At 46.0% G+C, this 21,708-nt stretch overlaps 1 protein-coding gene across 4 annotated transcripts in view; it reads left to right on the top strand.

Annotated features, from left to right (window-relative positions):
• The window catches only part of GAK (cyclin G associated kinase), a 1,908,861-nt gene that overhangs the window by 507,861 nt on the left and 1,379,292 nt on the right, over nucleotides 1-21,708 (top strand). For all 4 annotated transcript variants that reach the window (XM_086961822.1, XM_086961820.1, XM_086961821.1 and 1 more), the window contains exon 9: nucleotides 18,963-19,075. In XM_086961822.1, the coding sequence (XP_086817948.1) occupies nucleotides 18,963-19,075 (113 nt within the window). The remainder of the gene's footprint in view (nucleotides 1-18,962; nucleotides 19,076-21,708) is intronic.

Below are 21,708 nucleotides of genomic sequence, written 5' to 3'. Positions count from 1 at the left end.
CCTACTCCGTCACCTCTTCCTCAACACCCTGTCGACTCGCCTCCAAAAGACATCAGAGGTTTTTATAACTTGATGGATAGGGCATCAACACAATTCCACCTCCCCATTTCTGTCAAGCAATCCAGACTGTTTCCTCTATGAATTTAGGTAACAAACCAAGAAGTCAGTTTGATCTATACCTATTATAGACTACATCTGTGAAGGTGTGAAAATAATGAGGAACCCTGCTACAGTGGCGGCTGTCCTGCCTCTTTTTCATAAAAAGTATACGACTCCAGAGGATTCTCCTGCATGCCTGACAGGGCACTACAAACCGGTTTCTGAAATCTCCCAAGCAGCGCAGCGACGCTCCAAAAACCCATGTACCCTGGCCAACAAAGAAGGAGGAAGCTTGGATAACATTGGCAAAAGGTTCTCCTCAATGTCAGCCTCACTGTTCGTGCGGCCGACTCCCTGGCTATATTGGGCCGCTATGATCAACAAGTGTGGTTGGATATTGGTTCACTCATCGACCTAATACCTGAAGAGAAAAGATCTAAGGCCATGAAAATATTACTGGAAGGTGAGCGTCCCTCTGCAGAGGTAAGATGGCGCCATGAACATTGCCTCTACTGGCTTCCGCCAGCTGGCAGATGCAGCAGTTGGCCAAGGATTGCTTAAAGCAACATCATGTAGGCCTGAAGTTCAGTCTAAGATCCTTGATATGACCGATGATGGGGACACACTATTCGCCAAGCGTTTTGATGATGCCCTTTTAGCCATCAAGATTGATACTGGGGCAGCTAAGTCTCTCAGCACCCTCCAGTACAGGAAGTTGCAAACAGTGACATCAGCCAAGTACCAGCTACATCACCTCTGTTACACCCTGTAGGTGCGAGCATCTCCAACTACCTGCATCAATTAAGAAACATCACATCGGACAGATGAGTATTAGACCTAGCCTGGTTTACTGATGGTCATACCCGGGAGTTTACAAAAAGGCCACAAATCATTCGGCCAAGGGAAACGCACCCCTCCTCATCTTCACTTATTGAAAAAGGAGGCCCTCACAATGCTTATAAAATGAGCAATAGAAAAGGTTCCGATTGCTCAAAAAGGAAAGGCCTTTTGCTCCCATTTTATCCTCATACACAAGAAAACCGGGAAATGAAGACCCACCCTGGACCTCAGAAAGCTAAACAAATTCCTCTTCAACCAGTCCTTTCGAATGATTACTCTGTCTGACTTTCTCCTAAACAGCAGATACTTTATGACTTCTCTAGAAATGAAAGATGTATACCTCCATAGCCTCATTCATCCCAAATACTGCAAATATTTTCGCTTCACTGTAACTGGTAAACATTACCAGTGCAGAGTCCTCCCATTTGGCTTTAAATAAGCCCCTCGCCTATTCATTGTGTTTTGCGCCAGTAGCAGTCACTCTCTGGAAACAAGGTCATCAGGTATTCACTTACCTAGACTACTGGCTGCTAAAAGCTGCAACTTCAACTCAAGCTACCACAACCTGCCTGTCATTCTTTGGCAAGCTGGGCCTCACAGTAAATCATCGAAAACCTACAAATATCCCAGTCAAACTATGCAGTTTCTAGGAGCCAACCTGGATACAATCCACAAGGCCTTCCTCTCCCAGGAATGACAGAAGAGACTGGCTCAATTGGCTCTACAAAATCTCAAGGAAAAAGAGTGTTTCAGTGAGGATGTTCAAGTCACTTGTGGGAAGGATTTCTTCTGCACTCAACATTGTTCCACAGGCATGCCTCAAGACAAGGACATTACAGGAGGAGCTGCAACTCCAATGGATTCAAACACAAGGGTCCTTTGAGGATTTCATAACCATAACCCCAAGGATCATAGAAGTTCTAACTTGGTGTCTCAGATATCACATCTCTCTCAAGGCATCACATTTCTACCATTGGTACGCAATTTTATAATCACCACGGACGCTTCATTAACCCCTTCCATGCTGATGACGGCCCCCATCCGTCATGCATTACAGTGCTCGTGTGCTGATGACGGCTGGGGGCCGTCATGAAGCCATTGATTCTTTAAAAGCTCAGCACACGAGAAAAATCGGCCCAGCATGGAAGGGGTTAAAAGGTTCAGGCGGCCACTTACAGGACCTAAAGATCCAAGGAAAGTGGTCAGCATCTCAGAAATAAATCCACATCAACAGCCTGGAGCTGAAAGCCATCTTTCTTACCCTGCAGGCTTTCCTTCCACGAACCGATGAATCCTCAGTGCTGGTCCGTACGGACAATACGACCAGCATGCATTATATCAACAAACATGGAGGTACCACATTTCTGATGCTGTCTCACAAAGCCAAAGATAGACATGAAAGCCAAGCACATGTCCTGAGTGCACAACACCTTAGTGGACACACCAGCAGAGCCAAAGACAATTGCCACAAGTCAGAGCTTGATCAGCTGCAACTTGGCAAGATATTCTTGCTGTGGTGGAAACCAGCATTAGATCTCTTCGCAGCAAACAGCAACTCCAGATGCCAGTCGATATCTCCTCCCAGGGAAATGCTCTTTCAATGCCATGGCCTGAGATTTATGCTTTTCACTTCTTCCCCCAACCCCTTCCCACTAATCTAAAATCCTCAGCTAAATGAAAATCGAGCACTGTCTCCTCATCTTGATTGCTCCCAAGTGGCCCAGGCAGCACTGGTTTACAGAACTTCTCCTCATGTCAGAGACCAGTCCCATTCACCTACCAACAACACTAATGCTGTTGATGATGAACCAGGGACAGATCTTACACCCAGAGCCAGCCTCTCTCCACTTACACGCATGGCTCCTGAGTGCTATGAGTTTCAACACCTAAACATTTCTCAGGAATGTACAGACATATTATCCAAAGCACGAGTAGAAAACGCCAATAAAATATACAAGCTGAAATGGAAAAGATTGTTTATGGTGTCACCAGAATGGTTTACACCCAATAAAAGCATCTCCTGAGGAGATCCTGCCTTATCTCCTGTTTCTGGCTAAATCAGGTCTCATGCATGCATCGGTTAAGGTTCACTTTGTGACTATTTAATGATGCAGACGATCAGCACAGTCTCTCTCTCTCTGCGCTACTAGAGTAATAAAACTGTTTATCAAAGGTCTGTTCAGGACTTTCCCACCAGTGCGAGCTCCTCCCCAGCATGGCAACTCAGTGTGGTATTCTCGCAGCTCTTGAAACAATGTTTCAAACCCATTCACAAGGCTGAATTAAAATTCCTCATGTGGAAGATTGCACTATTACTCGCTCTCTCCTCCACAAGAAGAGTCCGCGAAATACAGGTGTTTACAACTCAAGAGCTTTTTCTACCATTCACTGAAGAATTGGTACTTCTCAGAACAAATCCAAAATTAATTCCTGACGTTCCTTTAAATTTCATCTCAATTAACCTATCATATTCCAGTCTTTTTTTCCCTAACCCAGCATCTCTGGTTGAAAGATTGCTTCATACATTTAACATAATGGATTGTGTCATTTTAACTTACAGGATGTCTACTTTCACATTCCGATCCTAAAGTCTCACATGAAGTATCTATGGTTCATGGTTGAATTTGAGCGCTTCCATTTCGCCATCCTTCCGTTCGGTCTCACTTTTCAGTATTCACGAAGTTGACAGCAGTGGTTGCAACCCATCTCAGAAGGTCATGAATTCCAGTATTTCCGTAGCCACACAACTGCCTCATTAAAAGTCAGTTGTCCTGAAATGGTGCTGTGTAGGAGAGTAGTGTCTGTTTCCTATGGTCAGCCCCACTTTTTGCTGTGATTCTCTGGTTTTTCGACTTTAGTGTGGCTGTTGGCCAGCTAATCAGACCCACAGCCCAGCTGTTCTCTCTCTAAATGGATACCATGTACTTTAGGTACATACCAGATTGGTTACTGGGTCACTCTTGTGAGCTCCTGTATTGTGTACTATGAAACACTGTGTTTCATTACATACACATTACTTTTCATATCCAGTGAAAGTGGTGCCCCAAGGGAGTGAAAGGGATAAAGTGCATATAACGCGAAATATGTACAGTATTATCACAAGTATAAATGAGGAGAATGTTCATTAACATCACAACGATGATGCCTGCTTGGCATCAATAGAGCCAAATGCTATGTGAACCAACAATGTTCTAAACATATTCAGATCTAAACCATGCGACATGCGCTACAATCAATGTTCGCTACTTAGAATGGTGTAGGGAAGATGAAAAGGGGCATGGGAAACCGTGGTAATTTGTTGGGCCGTCCGGCTCCAAGCTTGGCGGAAAACGAAAGAATAATATAAGATCTGGATCAAAAAGGTCCAATTCATGTAACCTCATTTATACTTGTGATAATACTGAACATATTTCGCCTTATATGCACTTTATCCCTTTCACTCCCTTGGGGCACCACTTTCACGGATTTGAAAAGTAATATGTATGTAATGAAACACAGCGTGATTAAATAAGATAAGTGTGTTTATTCTAATTCTCTCTCTCTGGCATAATTGTGTATAAGTGTTTGAACAGGGTGGTCACTCCTTAACCACAAGGGAGATTTCTTCCATCTTCCAGTCGATATGGAATGTCGAAGGTCCAAGATATAGGTTGCAGAGTTTCGTACAGGCTAATCTAAAGTCCTAGGGACTGGGGTTCTATTCTTATAGTAAAAGTAGGGGATGGACGAACTCTATGGCCCCACCTATGGGAGGGCCAGGAGAAAGTTACACCCCTTCCTCTTTGTCCAGTTTCGCGCCAGAGCGGGGCCCCAGCAACCAGTTTAAACTGGGAAATGCATGGAGCACCTCGTGTGCCCCAGGCAGTGTCTCAAAAGCTTTTACTGAATGCAACCTACCCTGCCCCCAATACACTAAAGCCTGTTTGGGGAGGTGCTGGCACCTCCCTGGACAGGAAACCTATTGTCCAAGCCTCCCCTGCCGGAGTTTCGTCCAGCAGCAGGAGGGCAGACTCGTGTCTGTGGCAGCAGCATCCATTTGGTGATGCTGAGGCTCTGTTTAACTTTAACCGGGTAAACCAGTAACTACATGTCTTCTCCCTCTAGAAGGGTGGAATGCTACCCCCGCCACCAGGACTGGCGGGGGGGGGGTGTAGTATTCCAAAGACATGTTTTGATAAAGCCAAACCAAAGTTAGCATTAACTGCAAGGATTATAATGCACTTAAGAGTATACAGTATGGCTATATCATAGAACCGCTATGAGGACATGGTTCCGAAAGCTGCAGACAGGCTCAGCTCATGCTAGGGTAGGGCACCCTCTCACATAAAACCAAGCACTCTGCCTCCAGCATTGTTCAGGCCTGCCATAGGAGTGGCTTATAGGTGCATATGTGTATATATATATATATGTATATATATATATTTTTTTTTTCTCCAATCCTGTCGGTTTACTTAAGTAAACAGGCGCTGACTCCGTGGGGTCTTGCTCAGAAACAAGTTTATTTTCCTAGGTGCTTAGATTGACGCGTTTCGACGGATACATATATATATATATATATATATATATATATATATATATATATATATATATATATATTATATCTAAGTAAGGGGTGATTACACCACCTTACCCACGCTGCAATTGCAGACCTGTCGTGTCAGTCTGGAGGCCCAACCTGGGGTGGCACAATACATGCTGCAGCCCCTGGTAGGCCTTGGGTGCACCTATGCCCTGGGTACCTACGGTACCATATACAGGGATTCACAAGGATGACCCAATACCCAATCTGGTATGTACCTAAAGTACATGGAGTACATTTTATAGAGAAAGCAGATAGACTAGGGCCCTGATTAGCAGGGTCCCAGTCCAACTACGTCGAAAACCAGCAAAGCACCAGGCAAAAAGTGGGGGTAACCATATAGTCAGATATCCACCTTCCTACATGGAGCTCAAAACCCGCAGATGTGTGTGGTAGCACGTCACCTGGCTTGAGTGCTTAACGTACAAGTGAAAATCCTCAGTTTGCATCATCTTTCCAACCACGAGTGGCGCCTTCACCCAGAGAGGCCAAGCACATCTTCTGAATGTGAGGGACTCCTCTAATAAATCTGTTTGCCTCTTTCATCTGGCCTAAATTCTGTGCCCGCCAGTATCCTATGCAGAAAGCTTTGAGGGATGTGTTTTGCCTGAAATTGAAATTTCCACTTCATTTAAAAAGAAATTTTTTTAATTGGTTTTATTGAATTGCGATATACATCACACAGTTACATCAGAGCTAGGCATAACAGTACACATTGTTTTTAACAATCAAAGATATGAATCAGGCATCTGAGGGACACCGCCTAAACAATTACATCTCTTATAACAAATCGTGTACCCACACAGTATTTCCCATTCAGTTTTGCTGGCCCTAGCCTTAATGGAGGTCAGTGTCTCTTGCTCAGTAGACCAGCTAATGGAATCCTTCCATAGACTCTGGACTCCGTACTCTCCTATACTCATGGTTCCTGCGACATAGCCTCGTTAGTGGCAGTCTGTGAGTCTAAGTTTGCACTAGCAGTTTTACTTAAGAGATGTTTGGTATGGTCCCCAGCAGCTCTTAGGACTGCTTCGGGGTGGGCGCAGTTCATTATATACATCAGCCTGCGTATTACAATATAGCATATCAGCATGCCATTCTTTTATCAGTGGTAGCGGGCCCAACAAATTGCCACATAGCGCTTGGCTGGGAGAAGTCTGATGGCTAGCAAAGGACGCACTGTCTTGTCCACGGATAGATCCCACCCCAGTAATGCCATCTTGGGGTCCGACCCTAGTTCTGCACTGATGATGGTCCCCAGCTCCGGAAACATCCTGCCGTGGAATAGCTGAATCGTGGGACAATACCAAGCTAGATGCCAGAATCCCCCCTCCAACCTGCATCGACAGCTGGAGTTCTCTGCTAGCCCACAACGAAACTGTCGCTCAGGGGTGCAGTCAGCTCTATGCAAAAATGTAAGATGAATAAGCCTGTTCTCCCATTAAGGGAGACCGACTGGGTGCGGGAACAGCAGTAATGTCACTTTTTATCACTCAGTGGAGCTCCCAATTCACGTTTCCATTCCAGTCTGACTTTTAGAACTTCGCACCAACGGGTTTCCTGCAGGTTAGTATAAAATTTAGTGATCAATTTAAGGGGTTCCTTGACTTTCAGGAGGGTGGTGAATGCCCCCATGGCATGTGGTTCCAACAGATCCTCACCCAGGAGAGCGTGCCAAGAAGTTTAGTCCTGAAGAATTGAAACAATGCTGTGCCTGCCGATTGCATACCCGGCTGTTTAAAGCCTCCCAAGTAACTAGTGTACTGTCTTTAAAAAAAAATCACCCATTGTGTTAATACTCGGTCTGCAGTGCCCGCCTTGCTCCCACATCCTTACCCAGCGGGAACCACAAACATCATTGAAGTGGCATCTCAAGAGTACAGAAAAACCCCAGCTTGCATATGCAGTAATGTCTGCCAGGCCTGTGCTGTGACAACTATTATTATTATTATTATTATTATTATTATTATTATTATATTTATTTTTGTAGAGCGCAACAGCTACCCTAAGGTTTCCCGGCGCTAAAGTGAAACTGAAACAAGTAATAAGGAGGGATAGTGAGTTAATGAAAATCGAGTTATTGGTTGAACAACCATGTTTTCAGATTCTTACGGAATTGCAAATAGCATTCATTTGTGCGAAGATGAATTGGAAGGGAGTTCCACAATGTGGGGGCCAGATAGGAGAAGGAGCGACCTCCGTCTGACTCGATTTATCCTAGGTACCTGGAACTTATGTTGGGTCGAGGAACGTAGGGTTCTAGGGGGGGTGTATTGCTGGACCAGAGAGCTCAAATAGGCAGGAGCCTTACCAGCCTTGATTCTATGCATAAAGCATAGAGCTTTAAATTTTGCTCGTTGTTCAATACGGAGCCAATGGAGACTCCGGAGACAAGATGACGTAGGGGATCTTTTTGGTAACATACATATCAGTCTTGCAGCTTCATTTTGTACTGTTGGGAGTTTCTTTGTAACATCCTTGCATGCTCCCAGGTATAATATGTTGCCGTAGTCCAGCCTAGATGTAATTAGGGCTTGGACTACGGTTTTTAGTGTGTTTTGTGGGAGCATCCACCTGATTTTCTTAAGCCACTTGAGTATGGTAAAACACGTGGCGGCCACTCTAACAGCTTGTTGTTTCATGGACAGGTTTTCATCAATAATTATGCCCAGATTGCGAGCGGATTTAGAAGGGGTGGGTGTGGGTCCCATCTCGGATGGCCAATGTTGTGGGCCCCACAAGGAGGTTTTCCAAACAGCAGTAGTTCCGTTTTTCCTCCGTTGAGTTTTAACTTATTCTCAAACATCCAGTTGGCAATGTTGTTTAGGCCAGAGTGGAGGGAGGACGGGTTGGAATTTGCATTTGCCGAGAGTGAATAAACAATCTGGGTGTCGTCAGCATAAGAGTAGATCGACAACCCAGATTGTTCGGCTAAGCTGGCAAGGGGACTGACATATAGATTGAATAGTAAGGGGCTGAGTATTGAGCCCTGGGGAACTCCATAAGGTTGGTGGTGGGGTTTGGAGGAGGATGTAGCAGAGAAGACTTGAAAAGTTCTCTCCGAGAGAAAACTTTTAAGCCATGCCAGGGCCGGTCCCGTGATGCCATAGGTCCGCAAGGTGTTGAGAAGGATGGTGTGGGAGACCGTGTCAAACGCGGCACTAAGGTCGAGTAATATAAGTGCCACGGTCTCCCCATCATCAACTTGCCGGCGTATGGTTTCAGAGACCCCGAGTAGGGTAGATTCAGTTGAAAAACCTGCCCTAAAACCGGATTGGGATGTGTGAAGGAGGTGATTGGATTCTGTGAAATGGGTGAGTTGGGAAACAATATGTTTCTCAAGGATTTTGGAAAATAAAGGTAACAGCGAGATTGGGCGGAAGTTGGAAGGGTCGTTTGGATCAGCATTGGCTTTTTTAAGAAGAGGTGAGACCATAGCATGTTTCCATGCTTTAGGGACTTCAGCCTCTCTCAAGGAAGTGTTAAGAAGTTCTAAGATGAGCGTAAGGGAATGAGTGTCGAGTGAACGGAGGATTTGAGGGGGGGAAAGGGTCGAGGGGTGAACCTGATTTAATAGTTGTTATAATTTCTAGTAGTGATAGTTGGGTAAGGGGGACCCAATTTACTAGGTGCTGGGGGTGAGCATCTAGAGAAGAGTGTGGTTCTTCAGATTTGGACAGGCTTACCGTGGGGTTTAAAACTGATGGAGAATTGGTTGGAATTTTGAATTCCTCATAGATTTTATCAATTTTATTCCTAAAGAATTCCGCCAGAGCGTTACACTGTGCAGTGTTCAGGGATGGAGCTTTGGGTTGGCAGGATGACCCAGAAAGTTCCTGAACTATTTTAAAAAGTGCTTTAGGCCTATTTTGAGCGTTTTCAATTTTTGTTTTAGTAAATTCAGCTCTAGCTGATGCACAGTTGGCATGATATTTCAAAAGGGCTGCTTTGTATAATGATTTTTGTGCAGGATCATAGTCGGCGCGCCATCTGCGCTCTAGATTTTTACAGGCCGTTTTTTCCAGTCTAAGTGCATCTGTAAACCAGGGAGCTGGGGAATGAAATGGAATTTGTTTTTTATTTTTCTGTGGAAGGCATATGTTGATGGCCGAACTAAGCCAGTTTTGGATAGCTGTAGCGTCTCCTATGTTTGTTATAGTGTTGAATGGTCTGGTATCATTTAAATGAGTATTTAGTTTAGTAGTATCCAACTTTTTCCAGTTCCTTGTTACCCTGGGACCAGATGGAGCTTTACAAGAAAGGGTTTATTGTGGTATTGCTATTATAAATTCCACTAGATAGTGGTCAGACCAGGGAATAGGTTTCAATGGTTTACAGACGATATTGTCTTGATTGAAAAAGATTGGATCAAGGAGATTGCCTGCCTTGTGGGTTGGGCCTTCATTATGAAGGGTGAGACTTAGGGCAGATAGATCTGATATGAAATTGGTGCTGGTGTGATTAGAGGTGTCATTTAAATGAATGTTTAGGTCACCGACTATCAAAAAATGTGTTGCCTCTAATATAAATATGCAATAAGTTCAGGAAAAGTGGTGGCCCAGGCGCTGGCAGTGCCAGGGGCACAGTATATTAAAGCACCAGAAAGCGTGAATTTTGGAGATAGCCTGAGCTTAAAGAGTCCAGATTCACAATTAGGGATGTCAAGATCTGTCCATTGACATGTATAGGAGTTTTGGAAAATAATGGCGATACCGCCTCCCTCTTTATGTGCTCTGTTTTTGCTAATATAACTATAGTTAGCTGGTAGTGCAGTTGCTATGTCTGGACCAGAGCTATTAGTCAGCCAGGTCTCAGTAAGGAAAAGTGCAGTGGGTTGCGATGTTGTGAGTAGGTCAAAAATGTCCCTTTTATGTTTAGGTAGTGACCTACAATTTAGACTGATAAAAGAGTGGTTAAAGATTTGCAGTCACCTGGAGGCTAGATTGCTAAGTGACTGGGGTAGCATGAGCGGTTCCGCCGCCTTCCTTTCCAAGTATAAAAATGGGCGAAAGTACTGTTTGCCGCTCTGTAGTATTTCTCTAAATCTGGGGCCCCTAGGCCACCCAACTCATAGGGCAAAGTGAGGGAATCCCACCATATTCGAGATTGTTTCTCCGCCCGAGCTAACCGTATCAACTGTGCACACCAGTATTAAATAGGGTTTGTGGTAGGAGAATAGGTATATTTTGGAACAAAAACAGAAAGCGCAGAAGAATCACGATTTTCATTATACCAATTCTCCCTATTAACGATAGCAGGAGCCTAATCCATTCATCCACATCTTCCATTAGTTTTTATGTAGCCCTTCCGTAATTTTTCCGAATCACTAACGCTGGGTCAGTGTGAAATCATATGCCTAAGTACCGCACTGCCTCAGTGGGCCAGCGCAACAGGAACTCCATGGTCTGCTTTGCAGTGGCAGGGGTGAGGGGAAATATGATGGACTTGTTCCAATTTATTTGCAATCCCTAATGGCCACCAAATTGGACAACCTCTTGTAGTATGGGAGACAGATTTACTTCCGGGTTGTGAATATAAAGACAAGTGTCATCCGCAAAAGTAGAAATATTCAGTGTATACTCGAGGAACCTTAGCCCTCTATGTGTGTGATATTTGCGGATGGCACGGGCCAATGGTTCAGCAACTATCGCATACAACAGCGGGGACAGCGGACACCTTTGCCTTGTACCCCTCGTAATATTGAATGACTGGGAGACATCACCTCCAGTCTTCACTCTGACAGTAGGCGATGCGTATAACACTGACACTAAGCGAAGAAAAATGCCCCCAACCCCTATCTTGTGCAGCACTGCAAACAAGAACCCCCACTCAACGGAGTCAAAAGCTTGCTCGGCATCAAGAAATACTGCTGCGGCTTTAACTTCTGGTTTCTGCCTCTGCACAACTCCAAACAAGGTTCTCAAATTCTGTGACAAGTTGCGACTAGGGAAAAACCCAGCCTGTTCGGGTGGATGGTACCAGGCAACAATGGACCAGCCTGTTAGCCAGGATTTTAGCGTACATCTTAGCCTCAACACTAAGGAAAGACAAGGGTCTCTATGAGGAGCAATTGCTAGGTGGCTTGCCTGGCTTTAACAGTGTGACAATTACAGCTTCATGCAAGGAGTGGAGCATAATTCCAGACTCCGCCATCTCTTCATAAAGCATTTTAAGATAGGGGATCAATAAGTCTTGGAATTCTTTATAAAAGGCCACCAAGAGCCCATCCACCCCCGTAGCCTTCCAAGCAGCCATCCCACGCAGTGCGTCTCTCATCTCATCATACTTCTGGGGTGCCATCAGGTGGTCTCTATGCTCTGTCACTAGCCACGCCATTTTAATATAAGACCGGTACTCTTAGAGGGCAACGTTGTCCGTTGGGATTTGGGAAGAGTACAGCAACTGATAATAAGAGCAAAAATAGGCTGCAACTTCCTCAGTAGTGCGCAGCGGACGTCCAACATTGTCCAACATGCCTACCATTTTATCAAATTCCCTCTTGGGAATCAGTATTTTTTTTTTTTATTTATAAAGTTTTATATAGCGCAAATTTGATCCCGAAGGATATCAGCGCTTTACACATTGAGGGAAAAGAGGTAACAGATCACAGCAAGAGTCAAATGGGGAATCTAATAGGCATTGAGTCATATAGTGCACACATAACAGTCCTTTATAAACCTGGGGTAACGAAGAATGGGCTAGTGGAAGAAACATAATGACATAAGGGGAACAAATGCAATAATAATAAACAGGATTAATAACCAATACTGTAGTATGTCCGATGCAATTAGAGCTGACAGTCGTCCCTCATGTTAAGGTAAGAACTTATTCATGAGGAATCTTTTTGCTTCCCGTTTGAAGGCAACCTTGGAAGAGATTCTACGAATTTCCGGTCAACGTGGCTCCTGGTTGTTCCCGCTCCCCATAACTGCCTGCTTTGGCATATTTCCCCATCTGCTTGATATCCTCATTAGCTGTGTTTAGGAACACTACCAATTTCTGTTTGAGATTTGCGGCGGTTTGGGTAGCACCTGTCCCAGAAGACCGGTCCCTTTCCATGCGCCCATTTCCCCGTTCTAAAGTCGCTAACCTGCCGCAAATAGATCGTGACACTCCCGCATGTGTGGAAATCATTACTCCCCTAATATATACCTTGAACATTTCCCAAACTGTAGCAAATGTTTGGACTGAGCCTATGTTGTTTGTAAAGAAATCTTCTATCGCCGTTGTCAACCCTGCTTTAAACACAGTGTCCAGTAATGAGTGGGGTGAGAAACGCCATGTGAATGCCAGAACACTTGGCGCTCTCAATAGTAATGTGAGCTGTACTGGCGAGTGGTCAGAAAAAGCCTGGGGAATATGTGTACAGGTTGGGACTCTGGTTTCTAACCCCCCCCCCCCCCCCCCCCCCGATATTAACCAAAAATCTGTACAGGTGTGAGTATTGTAGGCTGAGGAATATTATGTGTAGCCCCTCCCTGTGGGAGATCAATGTCTCCAAATGTCAGTGAGGCCTCCTGTGTGCATCATGTCCTTTATTGCTACAGCAGCAACCGCTAGGTGACTCGGTGGGCGCTGAGGATCTATCCATATCTGGATCAAGTATTCAATTTAAATCACCGCCCCATACCCGCGGGATACCCTTCCACTGCACCAATTTTGCTGCCAAGTAATTGTAAAATTGGGGATCATCATGATTCTGACCATACACTCCTACCAAGAGGAATTTCAAATCTCCCTTTTTATAAAGGGTCACCACAAACTTTCCCTGTGGGTCCCTGAGTAGTCCCATCATTTCCACAATGCCTTTTTATCCACCCATATCAGGACCCCCTGGCGTGTGAGGTATAGTCCGCAGAGTAACATTACCCTTGTATTTTACGGTGTACATCCCCAGTACGCTCCGTAGTGAGATGAGTCACCTGTAGGATCTCAATAGCCACAGAGTTTCTCTTTAAGTAGGCACTTAATCTCTGACTCTTCCTACTGTCGTTTAGACGAGAATCGTTCCAGGTCATAAGATGGAAACACTGTACCCTCCCGCCCTCAAAAGCCATTAGGTGAATATAACCACTGTAATGAACGGCCCCCTGTACCTGAAGCATGCCCAGTGTCGAAATGTTGTCATGTCTCCTTCACTGCACTCAACCATACACACAAAACTAACCTCCCCATCACTAAATCCCACAACAGTTGCGGCTATCTTGAATCCCTCTCCCCAGCCCTGTTGCCTGGAAACAAACAGAAACCCCAAACAAGACACTTAAAATGGTGTAATACACTTGGGGGCAGATGTTGCCATCTCTTAATGTCTCCCTGTGCCACTCTCCCATTCACCTTCAACCAAAGCAAATACTGATGTGAGGGACACCATGATATGGTCTACTTACAAATTGGTGCTGCACCCTGTGTTAATCATTCAACTGTCTTGCCTGAGAAAGCTGTTCATAGCCTCTCCGTCCCCTGAATATCAGTTCTAAGCAGGTCACAGCAATACAGTTCGCCTGAAGGACAGGAGTCTAACAATGAATAGTACATTCAAGTTGCAACATCAATTATTAATTCCTACCACACCAGGGCCACATGGCGTGCAAGTTGCCTTTATTGCCCCATCATTATCCCTGCACTCCCCCATGACTGCCTGTTCCAGCACAGTCTACTCGTTCACTCTTCTTGCTCCTCGTGAGCACCCGAGGGGGTCCTCTGTGTGGAGCTGAGAGGTACTAGGCGATCCCTATTGTTTCAAGCCCTGCTCTTTATCTTGAAGAAAGTGCAGGGCAGCTTTAGGGTCTGTGAAGAAATAAACTTCAACTTCGGCTCTGACCCTTAGTTTGGCGGGATAAAACATACTGTATTCCAAGTTCAGGTCACGGAGTCTCTTTTTAGCTTTTTACCTGGGGTGAAGCGCCGTCTTGCTTCCTGCACTTGCAATGTGAAGTCTAGAAATAGAGATATTTCTTCACCCTCATAGTGAAGAATTCCCAGTTCACACGGTTTTCGCAAGGCCGCATCCCGGTCCCTATAGTTCAACAACCTTGCTATTATAGGCCTAGTGGCTGCTCCCGGGATCAGTCGAGGTGCCAAAGAACAATAGGCTCGTTCTACAAAGAAAATCTCAGAAAAAGTATTCCGACCCAGTAGTGTGATGAGCAACTTCTCTACATGCTGATCCATGTTGCCAATATTAGACGCCTCGGCCACCCCCAAAATGCGAATATTATTCTGCCTAGATCTTGCTTTGAGCTCCTCTGCCTTTGCCCGCAGTACACGTAAAATCTTCTCCCTTTCTTTCTTTCTCGGAGTCCGCCCGTACACATCTTCCATATCAGATATGTGTTGTTTTCCACCGTGTCGAGTCTGTCCCAATGCTTGTCAAGTCGTTCTGACATCCTGTCCATTTGGAACGACAATGTGTCGATTTTGCAGTCTATTTTTGAAAGACTTTGCTGTATAGTGCGCAATGCTTGCTTCACATCCATATCTGTTGCTGGTTCCTGATCATCCGATGCGGCATCTTGCTCATGGGTGTGGGATCCTCGATCAAGGGGTTTTGCGAAGATCGAATTATAGTTTGGACTGGAGCTTGTCGGTTTTGCCCATGATGCAGCGAGGAACTATGCAACAGGGATGCCCTCTGTGGGCGGATACGCTGACACAAAGCAGTGCTTTTAGAGGGCCTAATATTGTCAACTTTCCAGGATCGTAACGGACCCCAGGGTTGCTCCCCCCACTAGCCCTTGAATGCACGCTGCTCACCTCCCGCGTATTTCAATTAGAGCGCCAATCTTCCCTGTACTGATCCATGGCGGCGGCAAAAGAGACCTTGCATGCAGGCCTAAGCTGGGGTTTGATACTTCACAGGGCCTCGCCATTGTCCAGCATGCGCACAACTTTTCCAATAGGCCTTACTTTCTGGGCCCCCCAGGATAAAACGTGCACACCTCTCCAGCTCCCAGACGCACAGGAGTTGGAGTTCTGTCGCCCACGGGAGCAAAGTGTTGCTGAGCGGTGGGCCCCCTCAGATCAACAAGGTGCTCCCACTCACTGTACATGCGGATGCCTCCGGGAGGGCTCCCAGCTTTTACTTGCGGCCGCCTCCACCGCCCACTGGCTTTGATCGCTTCGTCTGTTTCGCTTCCCGCGTGTCTCCTCTGGATTTGTGTTGCTTCACGAAGGCGTACTCTCCCAGACCCCTCTCTCGGAGTCGGGCGTGGTTTCGGTCTGCATAGTCTGAGGGCCTCACATTTCTTTACGGCTTGCGGGCGTCGCTGACGAAAACGCCCGCTAGACTGCTCCGATCTGGAAACTGCTGGGTTCACTAGGCAGCATTTAACGGCAGCAAAACGACGACTCTTCACAAAAGTTACTAACAGGATTTCTGCCAGAATTTTGTTGGATTGATAGTGGGGATCAGGAAAGTCACCCTAACTCGCACCCATCTTGGAGTCCGGCAAGCTCTGCCCCCAACTTTCCACTTCATTACACGTTTCCTCCCATACCTTTGATTCCTCAAGTATTGAAGGTTTGCCTTGACTGGGCCCAAGTAATCTTACTAGCCTCTGACTGGCTATTTGGGGTGTGGTATACAGCCATTATTCACTTCTCCTTGTGCCTTCAGCTACATCTCCTTCAGATAGTAGAACGCCTCTCGCAGTCACAACAGCAGGTTCTACACCCCAACCGCCAGAGCCTCACCTACATGCCTGGAGATTGCGTGGGGCAACCTGAATGCCTTTACTTTACCTACTGATGTGGATGTCATTTCATGTGCAAGAAAGCACTCTGACAAAACTGTTTATTCTGCCAGATGGGCCAGGATTAATAAATGGTGTTCAGACCTATCTGTAGATCCTCTTCAGGCTCATTGGTCTAACATTCTTCGCTGTGCCCTCTCCCAAGCCCAGCAGGCTGTGTGGTTGCTACTTCTAAAGGCTATTTGTCAGCCTTATTGGCTTTTGTATTCCTACCTGATCAACCATCACTCTTTAAATGTCCTATTGTTCTAAGACTCCTTAGGTACTCTCATACCCCTTCATAATGTCACAGTGGAATTTCAACTTGGGTCTTACCCTAGCTATTGTGTTCTCTATTCGAACCTTTAAATACTTGTCCTTTATGATTTTTAAAGTTTAAAACGATCTTCTTACTTTCAAACAAGTTGGCTAGATGGGTAAGCGAACTTCAGGTGTTGAGTGTAAAGCCACCCTTTACCTTGTACTTTATTTATTTACTTATTTATACAGTTTTATATGGAGCAAACGTGATCCCGAAGGATATCAGAGCGCTTTACAATTTGAGGCAAAAGTAACAAATCAGAACATTAGTCTAACATGGGGAATGTAATGGGCATTGAATCAACTAGTACAAACATAACAGCTCAATATAACCTGAGTGCACGAGTAGGAATGGGCTATGCGATGGAGCATAGAGAGATAAGGGGAGTACATAAAATAATTATATACAGGAATAATAACTAGTACCCAAAACAATAGTCAAAACTAGTCAAATGGGGAGTCTAAAAGGCATTGAATCAAATGTTGAACATCTAACATATCATTTATACACCTGGGAGAACGAAGAATGTGCGAGCCGATGGAGCATAATGACTTAAGGGGAGCAAAATTCTCTAATCATGTACAGGAATAATAACCAAACCAAAATTAATGATCATACTGACAAACTGATATTTAGAACCAGGTCTGTCTTCCTGCCGGAACTGGTTACTCTGTTCCATTTAGGTCAGTCTTTCACACTTTCCTCCACATCCAATCACATCAGTATCGTCTTGATACCAAAGAGCTGTGAGCTTCTATGTGGACAGAACCTGTGAGTTCAGACTAGTTGATCAGCTCCTCTTTTTGTGGGATACATTGGAAAAATGTAAGGCAAGGCAGTCTACAAGCATACACTCTTAAAAATAGATTATGCTGTGTATCAAGACCTGCTACGCCATGGCAGCACAAGGAACATCCAGAAGGAATTTGGGCTCATTCTACCAGAGCCATATCTTCTAGATCAGCACTCGCACAAGGAACATCCTGAAGGAATTTGGGCTCATTCTACCAGAGCCATATCTTGTACATCAGCACTACCAAGATGAGTACCTATAGCAGATATTTGCAAGGCGACAGCTTGGTCATCCTTCCACACTTTTAAGAAAAACTAGTGTTGGGATCCCAAAATGAAGAGGTATTGTCACTTCGCTCGTTTAGTTCTTCAGGATTTTTGGGTTTAGACAGATGTGCACCTACCGCCAGGTGTGGGACTGCTTGGGGAATCTATCAAAAGGTAAGGAATCAGCAGTTAAATATACAAGTTTCTTATCTTCGGTGACACTTTCTCTGGTGGATGAGATCTACCTGCAGTTTCCTCACCTACCCACCGCCTCCCAATTATCCGACTGTTAGTACCAACGATCCTGGGGTTCTATTCTTAATGACATCTTCTTTTAAAAAGAAAATGGAACCTCTATTATTGATGTCAGTTTCATTCATTCACCTTAAAGGTGCTTTAAAAAATTGACTGAAACTGACGTCATCATGCCCACTCTTAATGATTCCAGTGATGCCACACAGTGACATGCACAGAGCCATGGTGGAGTTGACACCCCTTAAAGGCATTGGAGAGCTATCAAAAAGTTTACGATCCAGATTGATATTGGGTATATTCAAAAGGTGAGGAATCTGCAGGTAGGCAGACCAGAAAAAGCGTTCCTGAAGGAATTTTTTTTAATGAAATTAATTTAGTACTCTGGTACTCCAAGCCGACTTCTTACCTAATTGCTTTTGGAAAACCGGTCTTGAAAATGTGTATGTCCGTAATTTCTACCTTTGATGAAATATTCTTATTTCTGTTTTGTTGAACGTACAGCAATTAGATGTATAGTTGCGTAGAGGCAGATTCACCCTCAACAAGTACGTACATTAATAAATAGGTAAATAAAGTGACCTACCATGTTTAAAAATGCTAGTAAATTCAGTTTACAATGTCTAAATGTCACGCAGGCACTCATAGCTACTTACAGTTCCTGGACTCTTCAATAATCTGCCTCTTGACCATTCACTTGCATTCAGTTTATCACTTTTTCTGCAGAGTGATATTGAAGGAACATGTTGACCTCAGTATAACCACTGTTTTGAAGTCATATCACCCCGATTTTTAATATACTCCTTGGGAAGACTCAGTAAAAAAATTCCCTCCATCAAGGGGTATTTTTAATCCTCACTTTGATCACATTACACTCTGTACACTGGTCACTTTTACACTTTACATCAATTCCCTCATTCTTGCAAAAAACGTAACTCTGCAAACTCTACATTCAGATGGATTGGACCATCCAAGCAAGCATGATTCCTCCAGTATATTTAAGAAGTTAACTTTATTTTAAGATTGGAAAAAGAACTTGTTTGATGAAAAGTGTCTCCATTCTAACTTTTTGATTTAGGCTCTATGCTGAAGGTAAATCCAGATGATAGATTGCCCATCACTGAAGTTGTGAATCAGTTACAGGAGATTGCTGCAGCGAGAAATGTGAATCCGAAGTCTCCCATTACAGAGGTGAGACCGTTGAAATGCAGACAGGCACTTTGGTCACTCTATTGACTTGTTTATTTTTTTTTTTGTGCTTTTATTTGTCTCGTTCATTATGTGCTTCTTGTTTTCGTTGTTTTAAACAATTGTGTTTGTAACTGAAAACTAAAAAATGTGTACTCGAAGGATGGTTTATCTTCAAGCAACTAACTTATTTTAACATGGGCCTAAGTCCTCTAAATGTTTGCAGGGAGTGACCACTTTTACCCTGCGTTTGTCTTTTTGCCACTCCGCACTAGTGATATCCATACCCTGATCCCTTATTGTCTCTAAACATGACCTTACAACATGCCTTAATGGCTTTCAAATAGATGTGTGATGAGGTTAGATAAAAGCTAGGATAATTTTAACGTATTAATAAAACTTTAGACTATGCCAAGTTTGAGCAATTTTTAAAACAATATTTTTATAACGTTTTTGTTTGAAGTTAATATCTTGAGAACGACTTTTTTCTGAATAATAAAGTCCTTGCATCAACGCACTGCAGTTTTGCAAAGAATCTTTATATCTGAAAGAAACAGGTTAGTATTAGATTCCTTACCGTAGAATATCCCCAGGTGTCAGACTGGATCCGGAAAATTTTGCGTAGCAGTACCCCTGCGCGTCGGTTGGCGTTGTCTGCGGCTCCGCGTCCGTCGTTGGCGCCGGGATGACGTCGTCGGAGTACTTAGACGCCGCCTCGCACGCTGACGTCTGTTCTTCTTTTTTGCACGCCAGCAAGCGCAGGTCCGGATAAAGTGGTACCCTTTAGTCACTTTTTGACTAAGCTTTTTCGATCCTTTTGGATTTGTTTCGAGTCTAACAACTCCATCGGTGCCGGTAGGGATGCTCGGGTTCAAGCCCTGTGCCGACTGCAGCCGACTGATGTCGGTTACCGACCCCCATCGCCGGTGCCTACTTTGCCTGGGGCCCGACCACGATGACAAGTCGTGCCCCGACTGTCGGGCCTTGACGTCGAAGGCTAGGCGGGAGCGGTCCCGTAAGCGCCTCCAGCTCCGGCAGTCGGCCCCGCACCGCTCGAGGTCCCGGTCCGGAAGGAGGTCGAGGGACCAGTCGCTGGGCCGGATTCATCACAGCTGGGCGAGTCGACACCACTCGTCGGGCTCCAAGTCCTCAGGTAAGAGGCACCAGAAGTCGAAATGCGACATCGCTCTTCTGACTCTCCCCGACGCTTGCGCGACGCGGCCGGAGGTTCGGATGACACCGCCCACGCGGCTCCGCCGCTGCAGGTGTCGCGGCCTGCTCCATACCCGCCGGTCCCTGGGCAGAACGCGGTGCTGGAGATGATAGACGCCTTCCTCATGGCCATGAGGCCGCTCTATCCTCCGTCTGGTTCCGCGGCACCTTCGGGCCAAGCGGCCTCGACTGGGAGCCCAAGCGGGCCGGGTGCTTCGGCCCCGGCGCCGTCGGGTGCTTCGGCGCCGTCGGCGACTTTGGCCTCGGCGATGCAGGGCCCCACTGGATCAGTTTCTGGATCCGGGTCGCCGCTGGTCGACCTTACGACCCCGCCGACGTCAGCCCCTAGGGTGTCATCCCCGGCGTTGTCCCCGCACGACGCCGTCCCTGGTACACCGCTTCATCTGGATCCGGCGTCGCTCGAAGAGGAATTCTTCGTGGATCTGGGTCCATCCTTTATCCCTGAATTTCAGGACCTGGACGACTAGGGAGACTGGGGGGGGGGGGGGTTTGAGGACCCCCTGGCACGTGAGTACCAGTCATATCAGGACTGAACACAGGAACTAGAGGAAGCCAGTGGCCTGGATACCTCCCCAGACACTGGTTTTGTCTCCCCTCCTACCGTGGCTACGGAGGAGGGGACTACTTAGGCTGTGGTGCTGATGAAGGTAGCCAAGGGCTTGACTCTTGAGCTCCCCGTCGCAACAGTGAGGTCTAACATCCTCACAGAGGTCCTTAAACCGCAGGTAAGCTCCCCAGAGCCTCTACTACAGTATAATGAGGCTCTCACCGAAGCCCTGTTGGGCACTTGGTCCAGGGCCACTACAGGTCCCCCTGTAGATAGGAACGTCGCCAGGCGCCACCGCCCAGCCCTGGGCGACTCTAGTTACTTGTCCACCCACCCCACCTCCGAGAGTCTGATTATCCAGGTCTCTACCTCCCAATCAGCATTCCCGACTGCACCACCTGATCGGGAATCCAAGAGGTATGAACAGTTCGGAAAGAAGATGTTCTCCTCCCTTAGTGAGGCGTTGCGGTCGGTCAACACCGCGTGCCTCTTGGGCCGTTACACCAACTCTTTGTGGGATACGGTTGCGGCCGTGCTGCCTGAGTGCCCGGAGGGAGCCCGGGCAAAACTCACTCAAGCCCACGCGGAGGGAAGAGACGCAGCACGGTACTCTATAAGATGTGGACTGGACACCACGGACTCGCTAGGAAGAGCGATTTCCACGTCTGGCGGTTCGCCGTCACGCCTGGCTGAGGTCTGCCAACTTTTAGGCCGATCTCCAAAACACCCTTATGGACATGACGTACGATGGCAGCCACCTCTTTGGTGGCAAGACATATCATGCGCTGGAATACTTTAAGGACTCCAGGGCTACGGCCAAGTCCTTGGGCCTGTCGGCCCGCGCCAGCAATCTTCT

The sequence above is a fragment of the Lissotriton vulgaris genome, chromosome 3_1 (genome assembly GCF_964263255.1).
Source record: "Lissotriton vulgaris chromosome 3_1, aLisVul1.2, whole genome shotgun sequence".
NCBI lineage: Eukaryota > Metazoa > Chordata > Amphibia > Caudata > Salamandridae > Lissotriton > Lissotriton vulgaris.
The sequence above is the reverse complement of the archived record's forward strand: the minus strand, read 5'-3'. Positions and strand labels throughout refer to the sequence as shown.